The 22,274-nt window shown below is 47.7% G+C and overlaps 1 protein-coding gene across 1 annotated transcript in view; it reads left to right on the forward strand.

Moving 5' to 3' along the window:
• AR (androgen receptor) overlaps positions 1 to 21,299 on the forward strand; it is a 201,129-nt gene extending 179,830 nt beyond the window's left edge. The window contains exons 5-8 of the mRNA XM_054996389.1: positions 1,707 to 1,851; positions 7,547 to 7,677; positions 7,981 to 8,138; positions 14,717 to 21,299. Of these exons, the coding sequence (XP_054852364.1) occupies positions 1,707 to 1,851; positions 7,547 to 7,677; positions 7,981 to 8,138; positions 14,717 to 14,872 (590 nt within the window). The 3' untranslated portion in view covers positions 14,873 to 21,299. The remainder of the gene's footprint in view (positions 1 to 1,706; positions 1,852 to 7,546; positions 7,678 to 7,980; positions 8,139 to 14,716) is intronic.
• Positions 21,300 to 22,274: the final 975 nt, after the last annotated feature.

Genomic DNA, 22,274 nt, shown 5'->3' on the forward strand with positions numbered 1-22,274 from the left:
TGAGATAAAGGGGTTGGAGCCTGGAAAGAGTGGAGTTTGGGGAGGGACTTCAATGGGATATAATGCCATAGAGTCTACCCTCCAAGCAGCCATTTTCTCCAGGGGAACTGATCTCTGTGGTCTGGAGATCAGTTGTAATTCTGGGAGATCTCCAGCCACCACCTGGAGACTGGCAACCCTAGTTAATAACAATAATACAAACAATAAAAATAAAGCAGAGAGAGCTCCAGAGAACTGTGACTCGCCCAAGGTCACCCAGCTGACTCCTCCACGAAGCCCGCTGGGTGACCTTGGGCGAGTCACGGCTCTCTGGAGCTCTCTCAGCCCCACCCACCTCGCAGGGTGGTTGTTGTTGTGGGGTAATAATAACACTTCGTAAACCGCTCTGAGTGGGCATTAAGTTGTCCTGAAGGGCGGTATATAAATCGAATGTTGTTGTTGTTGTTGTTATTAAATAGGTTGCAAATTTTGCAAATGACGCCACATTGTTCCGGATGGTGAAAACACAATGGATTGTGAGGTGCTCCAAAAGGACCTCTCTAAATTTGGTTAACGGGCAACGAAATGGCAGGCGACACAAGAGTCCTTAAGAGTGACCAGAAACCCCGGCGCGGTCCTCCCTCCCACTGGGACACTCTTCGGGGTCCTTAAGCTGTTCCGCAGTTTTTCAGAAGCTTGAGCTTCCTGCCCCCCCCCCACACACACACACACACACTCCAGCAGCCGAATGCTTTCAGCACCCGGTTGCCCAGCTTGAGGGGCCGGACAAAAACTCCCTCGGGCCTCAGGCCTCAACCTGTTTTTATAATTGGTTTTAAGTTGTTCTTTAATCAATGTTGTACCTCGCCCTGAGCCCGCTTGCAGGGAGGGCGGGTTAAAAATAAAATAAATAAATAAACCCCAGGCCTTCATTTGCCTATTTCTGTCCTCGGATGAGTCAGAGGGCGACAGAACATGGGTGGGGAATATCCAGAGCAATTCCTCGCGTGGAATTATGAGTTGGGGCTCTTGAGAATGTATCCGCAGGATGTGAGGCTAACTTACAACTTTTTCCAGGCTCGATAACGTTGAGTGACATAAATGTTTTACTTTTATTCTACCCTAGCAAAGCATGTATCCTTCCCAGTTTGCTGTGGTTTAACTAGGGCCTGTGAGAACTTTCATTTTGCTCCTGATGGCTGCCTCTGCCTGTTTCATAAGATTTACATGTATGTTCAAGACCAGGGAACGGAGCAGTCAGAATAGGCCATTTTCACGTGTCTTACCAGCGGCGCAAAATCGCGCAAAACTCCCGGAACGACGGCGTCTTCCTGACGCAATTTCCCGACATGACTCCAGTTTGTGGCCCAATTCGCGCCCAAGAATGTGAATTGTGTTTTTTTGCTGGGTGTTGCAGTATAAATTGAAAAGTAACATCTGTTACAATAGTAACAAAAATAACTCCGTTATGAGTTTCATGCTCTACTGAGCTACTTTCTCCCATGACAAAGAGTGCGGCATTCTCTTTCTTTCCCTCTCAGCTTCCCAAATGAAATGACATCGATTATACAAATTGCAGAAAGCGGCACTACATTTGGAGACGCCTGGATGCCGTGCCTGGATGCACACACACACACACACACACACACACACACGTCCTTTTATGCCCCTGAGGTGCTTTGTCCCCACGCTGACCTCCTGTTGCCCGTTTCCTTTCCTTGCTCTAGGATTCCGTAACCTGCATGTGGATGACCAAATGGCAATCATTCAGTACTCCTGGATGGGTCTGATGATTTTTGCTATGGGGTGGAGATCATTCACCAATGTGAACTCGCGGATGCTGTATTTTGCTCCAGATTTGGTCTTCAACGAGTAAGTCCTAGCTTTCATTTGCACTGTTCGCCTGCCTCTTTCATGTTGTTAAAAGGAACGGGATAGAAGATAGCTGGGATAAAGTGCTGTCATATTTTAAGGGGGCTCCTGAGTAACAGCAGGAATTCCTTCAGATTTTCCACTTGGATGGGAAGCCTGCTCCGGTTCTTGGCCTTCAAGAGCAAGTGAGCAAATGCTTACATGGTAACACTTGGTTTGTGCCTGTGGGGACATTCCTCAGGAACCCGTCCGTGGTTGGCTTTGATTATCCATGGCTGATTTTTGAACCGCTTTCATAGACAAGCTCCAGTGATGTGAGGCCTGCATCTGGGGTGACCACTTCACAGATAACTTCGTGTTTCAGTCTCAAACATGGACATGTATATTATTTTATTATTTTATTTATGTTATTTATAGTCTGCCTTTCTCACTGAGACTCAAGGTGGATTACACAGAGTAATTCAAGACAATCAACTGCTGGGACAGTCAACGAACAATAAAATAGGGTATGCAAAGGCAAATTTGCAGATATTAGAAAACAATCAAAAATCCAACTTAGAGGTGAAACAATGCTGAAACGAATCATTAGCAATTAAACCTGGCATATTAGACGAAGTAGCAGCAGACAGTGCCCAGTAGAATAGCCTACAGCCCATCCCTTTACCAAAACATCTCTTTGAACCATTTCCTTACAGCACAGCCCTCCTGCTAGTGTAAAAAAACCCTCCTAAGTAATTCAAGTTTTCATACTTGGGGGAAAGCCAGGAGAGTGGGGGCCTGCCTAACCTCACCAGGCAAGCCATTCCATAAGGTGGGGCCACAACGAAGAACGTGTGTGTGCGTAGGCAGTTGTTGATTTTGACCATTTACAGGGTAGCCCCTGCAAAAGGCAACGTTCTGGCAGATGAAGCTGCCATGGAAGAGCACAGGCAGAGGGGGCATCCTGCAGATATGAGGGACCAATGCCAGAAAGGGCTTTGAGCATGACCAGTGAGAGTAAAATGCACGCTCCGCTTAGCTCCGGATAATAACCAAACTGTGGCTTTCTGCACCAACTGGAGTCCACAAGTGGACTTTGAGGGGATTACAAAGTGCATTACAGCAGTCTAGCCTCGACGTTACCATGCCGTGGATCCAGGCGGCAAGATCAACCATGTCAAGGGAGGGAGCCATCTTCTAGGCTAGACTGAGTTGGCAGAAGGCATTTTTTGCAGCTGTCTTAACTTGCTTCTCCAGCAGCAATGCTGGGTCCAGTATAGCCCCTAGGCTCTAATTAAACCCCATCAAAAGGGGGGAGCAAAATGTCTTTCAACGTCTCTGCTTTTCCAGCCAGCGTCACTTCCATCTTGTCTGGGTTGAGTTTCAATTTGTTGGCTTTCAGCAATTTAACTGTAGCTGTCAGGCAGCGACTCAGAACCTCTATAGCATCAGCTGAGGATTGGGATAGATACACAGTTAGGTGTCATCTGCATATTGATGCATACTGATGACATCCAGTTCCATAGCTTCAAATAATTTCTCCTATAGGCTTTACATAGATATTGAATAACATAGAGGATAAGACTGCGCCCCATGGAACCCCACAGATAATTCCCACACTGAAGATAGCCGGTCTTCAGCACCAACCCTTTGAGTTTGTCCCACGAGGAACGAATTAACCCGTCCAAGGCACAGCCCCTGAAACCTACTTCTGCCTCTAAGCACCACAGTAGGATGGCATGGGTCTTACTGCATCAAAGGCTGCAGATAGATCCAGAAGGAGCAACAAGGAAGCATGGCCTTTGTATACATTCCGGTGGAGGTCATCAACGTAGAGCCACCAGAGCCGTCTCCGTCCCATTGCCTGGCCTGAAACCAGACTGAGAGGGTCCAGAGTTATCCAAGAAGACCTGGAGCTGGTCTGCTACTGCTCCCTTGATCCCTTTGCCCACAAAGGGCAGATTAGAAATTGGGCAATAATTGGCCACATCAAGTTTGTCTCGGGGTGGTTTCTTACATAGTGGGATCACCACCTCCTTGAGCGGTCGGGGGAAGGTGCCGTCGTTTAGCGACTGATTTATAATAGGCATCAGAGGCTCGTTTACATGATTCTAGCAGCCAAGGCGGGCAAGGGTCCAGTGCACAAATAGTGGCCTTCACAGATGCCAAAATCCTGTCCATATCTATCACTGTAACTGGGTCAAAGTGAGACCACGTTGTGCAGAATCATCACGTTGCTCAGCAGCTGCTCTTCAGTCTCTCTGGTGGGTCAAAGGCTTTCCCAGCCCTTACTGGCCCTGCCAGAGACCTTTTAAGTGGAAATGCGGGGATTGGTCCCGAGGCCTTTTCCGTGCAAATCCTGTTCACTGGGCTTGAGTTCTGGCCTCTTTTTGACCTAAGCCGCCTTTCCCTAAGTCTTTTGCATCTCCTGGAAGCAGGTTGCAGCAGGATTTGAACTGACAACCACAGTAAGAACACAATCTCTTGAGTGTGTGAACTCATTAGAACAAGGGTGCCCAGCCGCAAAACGTCAGGGAGGTTAAGGGTGCCACTTCAGCATTTCAGCTAGAAGCTGTCTTTAACAGGATTACTTTTAAAATGAACACATTGTTTAAAAATATTTCCTTGTACACACACGGTGATGGAGTGAAGATCCTTGTGTCATGGTGGCAGCCGTGGCTGAAGCAATAATCTTCACAGCCAATCAGATTTCTGGTGGCCAATCAGAAGCCCTGCTGGACAAAAGCCTCACCTGGTCCCACCCACTTCCCAAAGTACTTGGGCAGGTGCCTGGAAAAGTGTTGGTGGGGTCAGGTGGGGCTTTTGTGCAGCAGGGCTTCTGATTGGCCTCTGGAGATCTGACTGGCTGTGAAGATTTTTTTTTAAAGTTGCTCTGTCGGTACCCAAGATACTGTTTGAGAATCAACAGTTTCCAAGATCCAATAGTTAAGGGTCTCCTGAATTATTTGGTTGGCATGGGGATTCTCAAGACAGTTTTGCTGCCCAACCACACTGTAGGAAATGCACATTCTGGTTCTTGTGAACTGATACAGGAAGGAAGCAGGGAGTCCCCGGCTGCCTGCAAGGAGCAAATGTTCTGTGAATATTCAAGTAGAGCCGCATCTATCAAACCTCCCTGCACGGGCACTCACTCTCTAAGTTAGGTGTTAACATCCCAAACTAAGAACAGCATTTTTATAACACCTTCTGGAAAGAAGAGGGGGAAGCAGCTCCATTTTATATCCCCTGGGGCTTTCCTGAAAATTGTATTCTAGCAGAGTTAATTCCCATAACTCCATCTCAGTCTTTGCCTTTTCTCCCCCTGCTCCTTTGTGTGAACCTTCATTCAGATCTGCATGATCTGAAGTGTGCACATGAAGAATAAGCCAAAACAGCATGCAAAATGCTGATTATGGGATGGGCACAAATCCTGGAAGAGAAGTGCCCTACAAAGATAAACCCTGGCTATGCTAAACTCTGATATTGAGGTGGGGAGGACATGAGAGTGGCAAAAAAATCTCTCCCGGTTCATTTCGCCAGTGGCTGCAACGTGTGGTCCTTCTATACGAAAACCAGATTCCAAAATTCCATCAGTAACCAAGAAACCGACTCCAGCCTGGGGCTGGGTAGAGAAGGGGTGCTTCGTAGGTGGGTGCCAGAGATGGGGGACAGAAGCAGCTCTTCCCTGACGCTGCACTGAGCGAATGCCTGCGTTCTCGCGCACAGAAGTGATTCACTGCTGCTTATTTCTTACGAGCAAAAGGAAAGGACTGGGGGGGGGGGGAGTTGCCGCAGGTCAAAATCTGCTCCTGTCACTAAGTGGCTCGGCCTTTCCTTGCTGTCAGAGCTTCCACTAGAGGGGGCAATGTGTGCACCCCAACCAGAACACCAGGCGCTGCTGTGCTCACAAGGAAGTCAGGACGAGAGTTTTCAGCTTCCAGGCAGGGCCTGAAGATTGCCCAGAATTATAACTCATCTCCAGACTACAGAGGTCAGTTCACCTGCTTCAGAGGGTGGATTCTGTGGCATTACACGCCGCCGTTGAGCTCCCTCCCCAAAGTCTGCCCTTCCCAGACGCCACCCCCAAATCTCCACGAATTTCCCTTCCTGGAGTCGGCAACACATATCACAACTGATTTGTGCGATCAGAAGAATCGTCCATCGACTGAGTCCAGCCTTTTGCTGGCCTCACCAGTAGCGTGCTTCTGGCAGTTCCCAAGCAGAACGGCACCGGGGGGGGGGGTTCTGCTCCGTGTCCCCGAGGTCTGGTCCCTGACATAGAATCAGTCTGCACTGGGTGGTTTTCTTCGGTTTTCACTCCTGACAATCCCAGTTAGCGGTCTTGTTTTCAGCCAAGATTTCCCTACTCTTTAGACATGCACTGGTAAACATTCGCTAGAATATCGCTGCATTTTCAGATATTCACATCGGTCGTCAGGAATTAATTTGTTTATTTTACTTCATTTATATCCCTCTTCCCTGTTGGGGGCACCCAAAGTGACTTACATTGTTATCCTCCCCTCCATTAATGCTCACAACAACCCTGCGAGGTACGTTAGGTCACTTATGGCAGAGAGTTTTCCTGGGCTTTCTAGGGCCCAGTCGGACCCTCTAGTGACGGCACCAGGCACGTCAACAGGCCCCAGGTCCTCACTGTTTCACTGCCACACAAGAGAGGCACAGGATCACTGGCGGAAGGGAGACTGTTTTCTAAGGTAAGGTTAAACAGTGTAGGGAAACATCCGGAAAGGAAGAAATGTAGAAGTATCCCCACAGAAGGGCAAGACGGTAAATCCCACACTCTCTGTCCTGTTTTGAACAGGCCAGAGATGTGAAAACCCAAGCCGTGAGGCTTGGGAAGGGTGTATCAAATGCTGGTCCCCATCTCTAGACCTTAGCCAAGCTCACATCCAGTGGTTTCTTGATGCTCTTAATACTTGTTACACATTATCTGTCATTTGTCACATGTATTCTGTAACTGGTAATCTGTTTGATATCAATTAAAAAAACCAACAGGCCCTAGAAAACCCAGGAACGCTGGCCCTCCCGCTGCGGCGCCCTCCGGAGGGACGGCCCGGCCCGGCCCGTCTTGCTTGCAGGCAGGCACACCAGGATAAGAAGTGCATTGTCAGCAATATGGCTTGCCTTTTATGTAGAAAGATCGGTTCATAGCCGAGGAACTAGTGGGACTAAACTGTAGTTTGAACCAGAGAGGCCGCTTAGTGCCAACAACCTAACAATAGTAATGTCTCCGTATGGCAGTTTAGCAAATCAGCATCAGTGTACTTCCTTCCAGCTCAGCTGGTTAACCCTCTTGTTGACTTGCTGGAGGCTGAGGCAACAGCCGTTCAAGGGCTCGATGGAGTGCCTCTGCACCTGCCCATCTGTTTGGATGATGCCGTTGACTTGGTCAACTTTTAAATGTTGCCAATCTTTTTTCAAGAAAACAGAGGTCAAGGAGACCTCAGCATGTCATGTGATCATCCATAATCTGACAGTTTAGAACATTCTCCTCTCTCGGAGCCAGGACAGACCGCCATCAAGATTGCAACATTATCTAGGAGTTTGCAAAATGGAATGCAGCATTAGGGGGTGGAGGGAGGGAGGGGAGGGAGGGAGGAAGGAAGGAAGGAAGGAAGGAAGGAAAAGGTGGTTAATTGCTTCATTTTTAACGTTTGCTTTTGTCTCCTCATCTCCCCACTCCTACCCTTCCAAGGTACCGGATGCACAAATCTAGAATGTATAGCCAGTGTGTCAGGATGCGGCATCTGTCACAAGAGTTTGGATGGCTTCAGATCACTCCTCAGGAATTTCTCTGCATGAAAGCGCTTCTCCTCTTCAGCATTAGTAAGTAGCACCCTTTCCGTGTGCATTTGAAAAAGGAAGAGGCGAAATGGTGCCGATGGCAGTCAGACATGGCGGCTGTAGTTGAAGCATATGCTCTGATAAGTTATGGCTCTGATTCTTATCTTCTGAAAACAAGTTCTGCCGTCGTGAGAATTATGTTTGGACTTAAGGTTGCAGTCCAGCGATGGCTCTCTCGCAATCACGGATGGAAGAGGGCCATGTATGCTCATATTTATGTGTCCCAGGTCCCTTTTGCTCTTTGTTTCCCCATTTATTGCTGTTTCCTCTTTCTTTCTGTCCCAGTTCCAGTGGATGGCCTGAAGAATCAGAAATTCTTTGATGAACTTCGGATGAACTACATAAAGGAACTTGATCGTATCATCGCTTGCAAGAGGAAGAATCCCACATCCTGCTCTCGCCGTTTCTATCAGCTCACCAAACTCCTGGACTCTGTGCAGCCTGTGAGTGAGAGATGGGGGAAGGGGGCTTGACCACCCGTGTGGCAGGAAGGGACGGAAGTCTTGTCGAGTCTGTTGAGGCTGAGGCTTTTGTTACACTCCGGGTGCCCTGAGAGGGAAACATAGATGGGCCAAGAAGCCCAGGCTGAATGTGGGGCTCAGTCTTGGGAAAGGCAGCTGTGACATGGCAGCGTTTTTCTCAGACCTGGGACCGTGCAGCCAAAGGCCCATGGGAGACTTGACAGCCTTCTGATGCAAGTCACCTGCATTCCTACTGCAAAGCTACCAAAAGATTGCTCCATGTTGTTCAGGTACTCTTAGTAGAAAGCAAATAGTCCTAGGCTACTCCCTCCGGTCACTTTATTAATACCCTGCTGCATGACCGAATATGAGGCCTGAAGGACCCAGGCAGAGTGAAGACGAAAGACCACTTTATTAAACAAACACATGGGTGACCCACCCCCCAGCCTCCCTCCCTCCAGGCCGCCTTGGCCCGCTTTCTCTCTCTCTCTCACTCTCTCTCTCTTGGCTCTGCCAACTCATCAGAAACTGTCTCCTGCTTTTCCCTCCATTTCCTCAGAGCCAAGCTACAAGTGACGCCTGACACCGGTTGGACACTTGTCAGCTTCCCTCAAGTTTCAATGGGAAATGTAGGCATCCTGGTCTTGCAGCTGTAATGGAGAGCCAAGCTGCAAAATCAGGACGCCTACATTTCCCATCAAAACTTGAGGTAAGCTGACAAGTGTCCAACCTGTGTCAGGCGTCACTTGTAGCTTGGCCCTCAGTCCAGTCCTGACGCTTGGAGGTTACCTGGGAAATGTAAGCCTGCAGGGAAATGTGCGGCCAGGCTTGAAGGAAGGCTGCCAGGCCCCCCTTTGCAACCGGTGGGAGACTTACCCGTGGGGGGGTGGGGGGGGCTTGTTGTCAATGTGCTCACATCACTGGCAGCATGACCAGAAGCGCTTGTCAGTGCAACCCTGGGAACACTCTGTTTTATCATAAAACTCTGGTTTTATCACAGAGCCTATGCAGAATGCCCGGACATCTCTTGCCAGCCCTCCCCTCTTTGCTCCTTTCCCAGTTTCTCCTGCTCGTGTCTGAGGCATCAACAGGCCTCAGAGGGATTGGCAGGAAATTGCCTGCCATAAGCACTTGGCAGGCCTGTGCCTGAGGGAAAGGCTGCCCTGAGGCCTGCAGAACGCCCCACTCCACTGCCTCAGGCCCAGTCCAGAAACGGGGAGCGGGAGGGATCCAGTGTCATCTAATTCACCCACCTGGATCATGACAGGTCTGAGCACAGCCCACCAGCATCACGTCCTCACCCACCAGGGCTTTATAATCCTTCCAGTTTTGTAACAAAAACGTAGATTAGAGATGCTTCTTGACTGAAAATACATGTTAACTAGTTGCCGTGTGCCTTTATGACTAGCTATACTATTCCTCATTGGTAACTTCATAGGGACTGCCCAGTGAAAGAGGGGGGGGCTCGCTGGCAACATGATGACACCAGCAGCGACATGCTGCCCTCTGATGCCACTGCATTGCAAGGGACATTTTAGCATTTGGGCAAACACCGTGGCAGAAAACAAGAGCCGAGGGATCCCTGGGTGAGAAGGTGGCAGCTGTGGGGACAGGCTCAGCAAGTGCATTTCACATGACTGACTACAGCGAAGGCAGTGCAATAGCCGTTTTCAAATGGGATTGCCATGGGGGGTGGAGGTGTCTTCTTTAAGAGGCGCGCAACATCTGGCACAACAGAAGCAGTTCTCAGAATACGGTGGTCACCATCTTAGGGACGCCAGTTGTCCTCTTCTGGCAGGCATTCTCCTGCTACTGGCCCCTACCAGTCCTCACTGCTGGTGTGAACAGGAGGACCTTGGGCGGGGGGGGGGGGATTACCATAGAGTTTCTAGAGCATGGCTGATGCGCCAGTGTCACATCCAGGTTATCGCTCAGACCTGACATTGCCTTGTAGCTCAGTGTCATGTCCTCCCCTTGCCCTGCCCCCAAACTCCCAGGGTACAAGGCAGAAAACTTCACCTGTTGACTTATCCTGGCTTTTGCAACTGTTATAGGGCATGGAGACCCTGTCAGTCTAAGAAAACCAGGCAACTCTGTCCCCCAGCATCAGATATTAGAGTTACAGTACTGGGGGGAAATACCGTGTTTCTTCAACAGAAGTGCAATTTGGAATAACAGCATCTAGATCTTGCCTAAGAAATAAATAACTACCACGCACTAATTTCCATTTGATGCACGTGCACATGCACGCACGCGCGCACACACACATATTAGAGCCACAAGAGGCTCCCTCCCATGTTCTCAGGGTGCCTCACTGCCTCCTTGTGGCTGTTGCCAAGATCAGATGAGCACACTGTGGAAGGACTACATCAAACCAATGCAAATCACCGGGAAAGGCCTAGTTCAACGTTTTAAAATCTGTGTACTCTTTATAGGATTCCTAAATAAAAGATAGGCCAGGTGAGCCTGATCTTGTCAGATCTCAGAAGCTAAGCAAGGTCAGCCTTGGTTAGTAATGAGATGGGAGACCTCCAGCGAAGACCAGGGCGGCAGAGGCAGGCCATGGCCAACCACCTCTGTTAGTCTCTTGCCATGAAAACCCCAACAGGGGTCGCCATAAGTCAGCTATGACTTGAGGGCACTCTCCACCACCCACCCAAATAAAAGTACATGCTCATTGGTTGCTATAACCATAAAAACCTTGATATAAAACTGAATAAAGCTTTTATGCAACTTAATAATTTGTTTAAATACTTACTGTTTTATAAAGGATAGAGAATACATTACATTTTTAGCCAGTTTACTACTCGTGGCCCCAAATAAGTTCTCTCTTACAACTTGTGGCCACAGTGGGTTTCCTTTTTGGCTTTAGTTTGCCGCTTCTCCTTTAGCATATGACGGCCTTGCCCTTGCTCTGCCCTACAGAGAAGTAAATACTCTCAACTCAGAGCAAAGCTGTGGGGTAGTTACTGGGCAGGTCAGTATTCTCTGTGGAAGGCAAATGTCCGTGTTCTCTCGTTGATGTTTCTGTTGTTCAGCCATTTCAGAGAGCAGGTACTTACTAGACATAAAATGAGTAAGCAAATAAGGATATAAGAGGAGCCTTTGCAAACTGGTCCTAGCTACAAGCTTGATCACTTCATTGCTTTTTCCCACAATCCCAGATCATTAACAAACAAATTAAATAACACCAGTCATAATACTGAGCGCTGCCTATTTCCCTCTATTGCAAGAACTGCCCCTTTATTTATACTCTCCACTTCCTGTCATTTATCCAGTTTCTAAACCACAAGAAGACTCATCCTTTTATCTCTGAACTGCGAGGTTTACATAGGAACCTTTGACGATGTTTTTGGAAGCCCATGTAGGTCGCGTCTCCCGCATCACCCTTGTCCACATGTTTGTTAACCTTCCTAAAGAACTCAAAAATGTCCGTGAGGCAGGATTTCACTTTGTAAAGACCACATATGTTTTGCTTCAGTGGAGCTTGTTCTTCTACATGTGTATAATTCTAACTTGAATAACATTTTCCACCAGTTTCCCCAAAATACATGTTAAGCCCACTAGCCTCTAAGCTGTACTCCTTGGGATCCCGTTTTAAAAATTGGCAGCATGTTTTGTTACCTTCCAATTCTTTGGCAGGGAGAGCAGTTTTAGAAACAGCTTGCATGTTAAGACCTCTGAGTTTATTAAGCGCCCGTGAGAGTAAAACATGCAGTCCTGGTGACTGCTTTTAATTTGTCATCTTTTAATTTGACTACGTTCTTTAGCCATCCCCCTTGAAAGTCGTGGTTGTGAGGTAGCTACCCCCCCCCCATCTCCCACAGTAAAGACTGACACAAAGAATTCATTCAGCTCCTCTACAATCTTGTCTTCCTTCAGCAATCCTTTCACTCCTTTGTCATCTAATGACCCAGCTGCCTCCATGGCCGGTTTTCTAATATAAAAAAATTCTTCTTATCCATCTCAATGGGTTTAGCAGGATGCTCCTCATATTGTTGTTTTGCCCACCTGATCATGAACTTAACGTGTGGAGTTTATTGCCAACTGTATTCCCCTTTATATTCCTCATGCAGGGTAAATTTGCCCCCTTTTAAAAGATGTCCTCTTGCCTTTTTTGGCTTCTTTGGTTATTTCTTAACCACCCTGAAACCCTATGAGATTTAGTGGAAGCTTTCCTTATCTGTAGAATACATTCTACCAGTTTCAGTTATTCTAAGCCTACTGAAGAGACCTGGCCCTCTTTATTCTCCCTTTCAGCTTCCTTTTGACTAATACCCTAACTTTTGAGAAGTTTCCCTTTCTGGCATCAAGCGTAACTGTGCTGGACTTTTAGGACACCTTTCCATCTGTCTGAAGGCCGGATGCCACCTCGCTCTGTTCCCATCGGATTCCTCTCGCCCCAGGTGCACCCTTCAGGATCAAGTCAAGGGCCACCTCCCTTCTAGTCAGTTCTGTAATTAGCTGTTCCAAGGTGCCATCATGTGGGTCTCTTGGTCACGACTGTAATAGGAGTGTACCCACACAATGGGAGGGTGGGAATTGCCCGTTCTTTCACAAGTTTCTCCTTTGTTCACCTCCCTTCTCCCTTTTTCCATCTCAGCTTACCTCACTCAGTACGGACTCGCTCAGGCATGGTTTCTGTGCCCTTCGCAATTCTGTGGGAAAGTGTATTCCTTTTTCTAGCTTATTTAACGGTCTGCCCTCTTTGACAGACAGAACAGCCCCTGAAGGTCCTTCCCGGGCCTTTCTGTAGCTTTAATAATGGTATCCTACTGATTTCCCCCTTTCTACCAGATTTTTGAATCTGTCGTTGCATCTGTGTTCTCTTTTACTACCCAGTACTCTGGGTCCCCATCTTATTTATCTATCTGTCTATAAAAAATTTATGCTGCCTTTCTAGCACCTGCTTGTGGTGGCTCACCACATAATATGTTAAAAACACAACCAACTAATAAAACAATAAAACAAAACAAATCTATAAAAAGTTAATAAAAATGACAAATCAATTTTTAAAAATCTCAATGTGGAGGTCTCTAGCATTGGCATATAAATACCTCCATCTTGTTTCTTTCTCTGAGATTCCCCCATGTGTATATTTTTCCCAGTGTCCCTTTGATCATCATTTCCTGCCACAGACCCTCTGTCAAGTTTTAGTCTGTCCTCATTTTGATGACTGAAAATGTTTCTTACATTCTCTCTTCAGGATGATTATCCTGAACTGAAGGCTCTTCAGCAACCTCCAAGAGTTAATTTTAAAAAATGCATTGCAATATTTTTTATATTACACACCAGCAGTCTGGTTCCATTTCACTTCAAGGCTCCTCCCAAAACATTCCCACAGTTTTAAACCCTTTCTCCTAGCACCATTCATCCATTAGTTGAGACTCCTAATTTCCACCTGTTTAGCTGTCCCTGCCTGTGGGATAGGTACCATTTCCAAAAACATTACCTGGGAGGTCCAGGACTAGGTAGGACCTCTGCCTAGTAACCTAAATGTTGCCTGCAGAGCCACTGAGCAACACTGCCCAACACGGATGTCTCTTCTCCACACAATGTACCAGCTTATCTAGACAACATCCCTCTTGAATCACCCAAAGTCCCTTCCTCCTTGAGCACCAGGATTAGCTGTTCGTCCTCAGAGGGACGTGTCGCCTTCTACGGAATGGCTGCCCCAGGACCCGTGTTCTCCGTGACGTCAGAGCTGTCAGCACGGGAACAAGATGGTGGCGGCAGGTCCCAGACAGTTGCCTCTCTGTGCCTCACCGCCTCTCTCAGCTTTTCCATGTCACCCTCCCCAGCTTCTTCCTTTCTTTCTTTCTTCTTGGTTGTCTTCTGTTCTTGGCAAAATATACATATCTATACACATACATGTATTGGTATCTGGAGTATACATACATTCAGTGTTGCCTCAATACACACATATACATACTCATACGTGAGGGAAAGAGAGTCCAATATTCTGCAGCTGTCCTGAGGAACTATCCAAGAACTATTGGATGGAAAATAAGTAAGAAAATAATTACCATTACCTCGACCTCTGAACTAGGTAGTCAATTTTTAGTTTAACAAATTTGAACCAAATTCCTGTGCAGCATGATATACAGAAATTAACAAAACTGTATCTTTGTCAGCCATTTTCATTCTTAGAAAAGCAAAACCTCAGAATTCAGTTCAAGGTGCAAGACTTCTGCATTCATCACACTCAAGATGAATTAAAATGGTTTCTCCGTTTTTACCCTGAAATATAGTGACCCCAGAAATGTAACTAGTCTAAACTAGAGATTCAAATGGCATGTATGCTGTTAGACAAAAGGTCTCAGGTATAGTTTCCAGTCACCACCTACTTTACAAAGCAAAACAGCTTTTCATAAGCGCATGAAAAGGCCACAGTTCAGTCTTAAGTGACGGTACCTCGCGCCCCTCCTTGAGATTTCAGAGAGGCACCAGCTCATGGTTGCTGCCCTTGCCCCAGTAGTTGCCAGGGAAGAGATGCCGCCACCCCCTCAGAAAATGGACCCTCACCTGATGCTTCTTTGTTTTCTCTCCCTCTTTCCTAGATTGCCCGAGAGCTGCATCAGTTTACATTTGACCTCTTGGTTAAGTCCCACATGGTCAGTGTGGACTATCCAGAAATGATGGCTGAGATCATTTCCGTGCAAGTCCCCAAGATCCTCTCTGGAAAAGTGAAGCCGATCTACTTTCACAGCCAGTGATGGAAAGGGAGCCAAGACCCCGCCCCCGCCGATGCCCTTTCAGCCATCGCCTGCCTGTCCTCTCTGCACTACAGCACTGCAGTGCCTTGGAATACTGTACCTTACAAAGATATACAGTAACAAAACACTACCTGCTGAGATTTCTTTCAGTTTTGATTAACCCTTTTCCCCCTTCTTGAGGTATTCTGCAAGCTGAGTTTTGTGTCCTGGCTTTTGCCCTGCTTTGAATGGTGTGTCTCCCCCCCACCCCCACCCCCACCCCCACCCCAGTTGTTGTTGTTTTGGGGGGTGGGGGTGGAATTCGAGCAGGGTAACAATGTGGCATGATGCCCAGAGACATTTGTTTACATGCTTGCACTAGTGCATTTCCCACCATGGTTTCTGTGGCCGCCTGTGCTGCCCTGGAAGCTTTGAAACACGCACACAAAACACACACATCTCCTTTTGGCTATTGTTGCTGTTGTTGTTTATTTTATTCTTTTTTTAAAAAAAAACACAAGCTGACAAGCAAGTTGAAATGAAAAAAGAACATATTGGGAGCGGGTAAATTTTTCTTACTATTATTGTTTTCTCAGTGGGGTCACCCACATCTACAAGATGCAGGAGGATTTCCTCAGAGAATGTGAGAACGGAACACGTACCTGCAAGTCCTGTGCCAAAAAATCAGCCCGTGAGATTGTAGCGGAACAAACCCAACAGACAATAGAAAGATCTCTTTTTGCAGCTGTGGACATCACACCAGCCCTGATTCTGCAAGAGCGTGCCTGTGCAACTGGGGCTACATTTCTGCATGCACAGAAAGCCCCGGGCACCCTTGCTGAGCAAACTATGCATAGAGAGCCATGCAGCCGCCATTCAGACCAGCAGCGCCAACCCTTCGCCTCCCAACAGACTCACTGCCATGTTCTTGCCTGCAGTGCCGGGTGCTGCCCTGCCGTGGCTACCCGGGCATCTCTGTTGGCTTCAAGGTGCTTGCAGCAGCATTTACTTGACAGGGGACATGTCAGATCTGCACTGTGATTCTTGTGTTCATCAAAAGAAAAACAACCCGAAGAGTTTGAGGGGGTTGCCAGTGCCCCGAAGACTACAGGGGACTGTTTGGCAACCATTTTTTCTTCTGTGGACCTTGAGTCCAAACGAAAGCTTGCCCAGTGACTGATCACATTCCATTAGGCTAACTTTCTCATCCACGTCACACAGGAAGGTGCTCTTTTGAGAAAGCAGGCCTTTGGCTCCGAGTGCCGGCTGCCCTTCTTGTCCCTCTCCCCTGCCTGTGCCCGAGGCCTTCGCCCCAGGGTGCCTCTTGCTCAGCTGGGCTCACCTGGAGACACCTCCTTGCTCGACTTGCCCTTTCAACCAGCAGCAGGTGGAGGTCCCAGAAGCAACGCACAGCCAGAACTCAGCCTTTTGGACTCCTGAGAAACTATATAGCATTTCATCAAAGCCAACTCCCCACTGGGGAATCTTTTTTTAGAAACTGGCCTGAGTCTGCTGGTGCCTGGTGGGGGAGAGGCCCTTGGGCCCCCGTTGCCTTCCTGCTGTTCTTGTGAGATGCTCCTTGAAACTGCCGTTTGCCAACCCCCGGCAGCTGAAGCCGCCTCTGCTGGGAAGAAGGAGGCTCACGCGCCCCCCCCCCCCCCGTGTGATCGCTGACTGCCGAGTGTCACAGGCTGACCCTGGGTGCTAAGCCAGGCAAGGAAAATGTATTTCAGGCAGGACGCCTTGGAGTGCTCAAGACTCTCTCAGAAAAAAACCAACACACACACGGGCTTCTTGTTTTGCTGCGTTTAAAAGAATGCAGTGATTTGAGAAACACCATCGGACAGTGCAGTTTAATGTGCTAAAAGCACGTTGGTTCGATTAAGAACCACAGTGATGTGTATCTTGTTTAACCTCTCCCCCTCCTGCAAAAAAAACCTTGTTTGCCATCTCCTCGGAGTACCATCGTGGTGCCAGTTGCCCAGCATGTTCGCTGTAGTCCATCCACTACCCCTGAGCAGTAAAGCTTTTGTCTCAGCCTGGCGGGTGGAAGTTGGTCCATCCTCAGCAGTTTTAAGTTGCCGCTTCTCTTCAGTGGTAATCCGGTGACGTTGCTGCTTTCTGGCATGCTCTGAAGGTCATTAGAAGCAACAGCCCAGAATCTCAGTTAATCATTGTGGAGATGCATTGTTAAAACTACCGCTGGCCCCAGAGTAACATAACCTGGCTGATGCTTTTCAAGGTTTGCAGAGTTTTTCCATTGCTTACTATCTATCATCTGTGCTGTCCTTTGTGGTAGCAAATAGTTGACCCCCTTTCCTGGCTTCCCTGCATTACACCGAGTCTATATCGTTGCGCTGAGAAGTTAGTGGAAAGTCTTGTTTGGGCTTCTTCAGCGGGGGGGGGGGGGGGCGCACAGATAACTGCTCAGCTCTCCATGTGAAAGTTTTGGCTGCTTGGTGCAGAAATAGCCACCTTTGAAATTCAGCAGAACGGGTGACAAGCGCTGTCCATCCTGAAGCATCCATTGTTTGGATCAAACACAGATTTAGTTTTTCCTCTACAGATGCAGAATTTGTTAGTTGGAAGCCATCAGCACCCCTTGTTACCCCTGCAGACTGGGGGGGTGAGAAATAACAGAGTTCAATTTTATACACAAACAATAATGAAATCAAAAATGAAATTTTTGAAATCAACTGTGAATTCTTTGGAAAAGGTATATGTGCCAACTTGAAGTGCCATCCACTGACTGAAGTTCTCTCTGCTGAACTTTTATTTGTGTTTGCCTGTTCAGACCTAGCAGTGGGGAGTAGCGTACTTTCTAGTTCCATAGCTCATAAGTCTCAAGGTGGGCCCCCCCCCTAACAATTAACTGGTTCTACCAAGGCAGATTCTTCAATCTGGGTATGCCGATGCATACCAGGGAAAGTGGCACCACATCCTGCAAGAATGCCACAGTCCTCCAGCAACCGAAAGACTGACGGGAAGGTTGAGGTGGCATCTGATAGCGATCTTCTACATGGCAGGCAGCTTCCTGCATCTGAGGAAGTCACTTCGGACCTACAGAAGCAGCCACCATAAACTTGCCAGTCAAAAAGGCCACAAGATGCTTTGTAATTTGTTGCTCTGACAGAATACGTAGCTGGTCTTTCAGGACCCACCCTTCTCTCTACCATCAGGCAACATATCAGGCATGTGGCTCGGAAGAGAACGGGCAGCTGCTGCCTCCAATGAAAACGATGTCAATATTACTAGGGGGAAGGGGTAAAGTATTTACTTTCTTCAGTTTACTTTTCACGGCTGCTGCTGCAGTCGCAGTTTTTAAAAAAAGAGCTTGGGAAATACCAAAAGCACCTGGCAACGTCTTAGCCGTCCTTGTTTTAATTATGTATTGTTATGCATTTTTAATGTTTTACTTATTGCTTGAGAACATTTTATTCAGCTGTTTGAAAGTTGCCCTTCTGAACACTATGCAGGTTGTTTAGGCATTTTGCTTGCTGGGTCTGGGTCTCCATTTGGACTTTCACGTTCTTGAAGGTCCTGCAGTCCCACCACCCTCCTGACTCGGGATGAGGAAGCAGTGGAAGGGAAACATCCCCCAGATACAAAACAGTGGTGCACTTTCCCAGGCTGTTGCTTGCTGGGCACGGCAGGATGGAGCTGGCACGCGTTCAGTTGGGTGTCCCTGGGATGACCGAAGTGGTCTGGGCAACAAAGTGATTTCAGATTTCTGGAGAAGCCCCTTTAGGATTTATGCACTTTCGGGAGACCCATTTTCCATAAGAGGTCAGGGTATGCCATGGTGAACATCGGAGGATGTGAAGGGAAGGGGAGTATTTTGAAGCACAGGACAGAGCCACAGCCAGACCCCCTATTTGGAGAGGCATACATCACCCCTTTACACATGACAGCATCCCCGGGGACATAATACTGGGTGCCTAGCAGCTACGGAAAGGACTCATTGCTCCTCAGTTCTGTTCCTCTTGTGATGCTGGCCTCTGCTCTTTGGCTTCTATGAAAGCAGAGGGCACATCAACGGAGGCAAATCGCAGCCTGTTTACATTTTTGCCAATTGACTAGAAGCAAAGAAAGGCTATAGTTGAGTGTACCGCACAGATAACAACATCCCTCCATAATACATATTTTAAAAATCTGCACTTAAAGATGCCTTATATGTATCAGTATCCTTTGCTCATTCTCTGTCTCTCTCTCTGGTTTTGGAAGCGTTTTTCCTGTGCCATATTGTAGCCACAGGAGCTGCCCACAATCACCTTGCAAACTTTGCTTGCCTTTCCTTTTCAGTTGCAACACTTCCCCAGAGGATACATTGATGGTGCTATTGCCAAAGAACGACAGCTGTAAAAACCAAGGCCTCCCCCCCACCTCCACATATCACAAGGACTATAATCAAAGGGGAAGGAGGCCATTCGCCACTTTAAGGCATGTGTGGCGAGAGGAGAATGGGTCTAACATATGTGTCACTGTCTGAGGTTTTTTCTTCTCTGTGTTCCTGTAGTGGAGCTGATTGTGTGGCTGTAAACTATGCCTCCAATTTTGGTGTGCCCAGAGCTGCCAAAGTCTTCTACTGCAGAAGGAATCGCATTTGGTTTAAGGGACATAACTTGCACTAGAGGGATAGCAGGAAGACCGGCCCGTTTCTGCTTCCCTTTCAATAGCATGAAGGGTCTGTTTGCATACGGAGTGTTCAGAGTGTCCAGAATGTATTGTGAATGAGTGGTGGCTGCTACAGCACCTTGGGGTTTTTTTATACATTCAGGGGATGCTTTATTTGAACAATTACCAGATTGCTTAACCCCCCCACCCATTTTGCAACCTTCATATTACACCTTGAAAGTGAAGCAAGAAACCATAAGGAAGCCTAGGATCAAGTGGGAGAGGGTGGAGACAGTGGGGCCTTTGGCCTTTTGCACACACCGGCTGAAAAGAGAAGCCATTCCTGAGCTTTGGGGGTGTTCTGGAGACCCAGTGCACACACAGTACAATCCCAAGTGGAGTGACACCCTTCTCAGTCAGCTGGCATCAAAGGATTTAGAAGGGTCTGCTTCTGGTTGCACTGTCAGGCTTTCTCAGGCGTAAAGTTGGGAAGAGGGCGTGTTTAGATGTGCTATTGCTCAGAGGTAGTTGAGTCAAGCACAAATCTTTTGCTTGCTAGCCAGCTTTGCAGTTGCAAGAAGTGTAATTGTTCTTGCCTTTGTAGCAGATGGAATAGAGAAAGGGACTGGATCAGCTCTTCTCTCAGGTGGTGGAAACGTGCTCTGCCTTCTTGGGGTAAGCTGCAGACCCTTTTGGAAAGCTTTGAGAGCTGTGATCAGTGTCCACTGGTGCTGGCAAGAAGCCCATACCCTGCTCAGCATTTTGTGCTATAAAGGGTGGATTTGGAAGATTGCAGCACCTTTTAAACAAAAAAAACTTTTATTTGTTAGCTTGTTTCCATCTTTTTTTTAAAAAAAATCTTCACATGCATATGTTTTTGTTTGTTAGATAGGGAGACAGGAGATGTTGATTGTAGTGTGTGCGTGAGTGTGTGTGTGTGTGTGTGTGAGGGGGCGGGCTATCTGTGAAAGGAGGGGAGTAGAATGTTAAGTTTTCAGTTGTCTTAATAAAGCCAAATAAACTTGTGAAGCTAATAAAATCTCAAAATCAGCAAGGCAGCTGAAATGTATAATATATAGACAATTTCATAAGCTGGGGTGTGGGTTTTTTTCCTCTCAACTTTAAAGAAAAGTGGGTTGTTGTAAAAATTCAGTCAATAGCAGCAGATTTATTCTGCTGTGCCTTGCCCCAGGCCTGGTGACATGCCAGCCAAACCGCCTGGCATGTTCCTCCGCAAGGATTTGTGTTCAGTTGGCTGGTCACACACAACTGTGGCTTGTTTCAGAGAGTTGCCTTTACCTTGTGGTGCCAAACCCCACCCGCAAGTTCTCCTGCTGAATCTGGTGGGGGAGCTTGGGGTGGACTTCTGCAGAGCCAGCATGTGGCACTGAAGGAACCCCCAGATGGAGCCGCTGGGTGCAGTGCCATGGGAACAGCTGCTGTACAGGCTTTGTTGAAAGGAAGGAAGGGTGTTCCTTGGTGAGTTGTACCCTTGGAAATCAAAGCACTCCGTCCCCAAAAGCTATCTAGGGCGGCTGGAGGCCCCTCCCCCACCCACCTGTATTGAATTGCTTTCATTTTGGCTTGGCAGAAAGCAACCAGGTGGCGTGGGGCGCAATGAGCAGAGTACCGTACTAAGAGGCCTAGAGTTACAAAAGAAGCCTGTGGGTTCTCATGGCTGCAGTCCCTGGCTGGCTTCAAGGGAGGGTGACCAGCCATCACTGGACTGGGAGGAGGGCACGTCCAATGCTGTACTTAAGAGCTCATTTTTTGTAATCTTGGATTTTCTGGTTGCTCCAATTATAATAAAAAAGCAAAACTTTGTTGGATTATACTTGTGTGGATTTGGCTGTGTGGTTTTTCTTTTTCTCCATGTCGATACAGCATCTACTGACTTTTTCCAAGCACAGGGGTGGGGGAGGAAAAAGAAACTGGCCTGTTTTCATGAGTTGGGGGTATCATGTGTTGCTTCCCTCCACCCTTTTCTTTGAACAAAAGCTGTTATGGAAAACCATCTTAACTTGATTACTGGTTCAGACAAAAAATGACTATTTGGGTCGGAGGAGCGCCTATAAGATTCTCTACAACTGGGTTTTTGTTTGTGTGTTTCTGTCTTTGCCAAATACAGGCACCAGGGCCTTCCCTCCCCTCCCCTCAAGTAAATCATGGTGTACTTCTGAACATTCATTGGCTCTGGCTTCATTCGAAGAATGACCTCTGATCTCCACGTAATAAAGAACATTGTGTTCATCAGACATACGTAGTTCAAAGCATTGGAGATACTTTTAAAAGAAGTTGGGGTGTGTTCACTGTTCAACAAGACAAAGAAAATGCTGCCACCAAGCCACAGCCACCCTCTTTGGCACATGATCAGTTTCTGCACAAGCATGCGCTGGTGTCAGCAAGCTCCCTGCAGACACACATCAGCTGAGGGGAGCTAAGAAACCAAGAGCTCAAGCAAGCTCAGAATGGCACCGCAGGGCGAGGAAAGGCTCCTGCTGCCCCCCCCCCAATGCCATTTTCTCACATGACATCTGTGTGCAAGGGGAGTTTTTTAAAAGAAGCCATTTCCTTCAACTGATGTGTAACTGCAGAGAGCATGTTAAAACCAGGCAGTGCATGCCCATGCAGAAACGTATTGTGTAGTGAGATCCTCACAGACGCCTTCTGCTAACCTCGCAGCTGGGAAAGAGGTCTCTGTTTTGGGAAGCCCCGTGATGTGCATCTCCTGGCGATGAAGCAGAGCAAGCGAACAGCCACCTGGGTGGCAGGTGGGTCCCTTGGGGGAGGAAAAGCCAGCGCCAGCCCT

The sequence above is a fragment of the Eublepharis macularius genome, chromosome 13 (assembly GCF_028583425.1).
Source record: "Eublepharis macularius isolate TG4126 chromosome 13, MPM_Emac_v1.0, whole genome shotgun sequence".
In the NCBI taxonomy this organism is placed as follows: domain Eukaryota; kingdom Metazoa; phylum Chordata; class Lepidosauria; order Squamata; family Eublepharidae; genus Eublepharis; species Eublepharis macularius.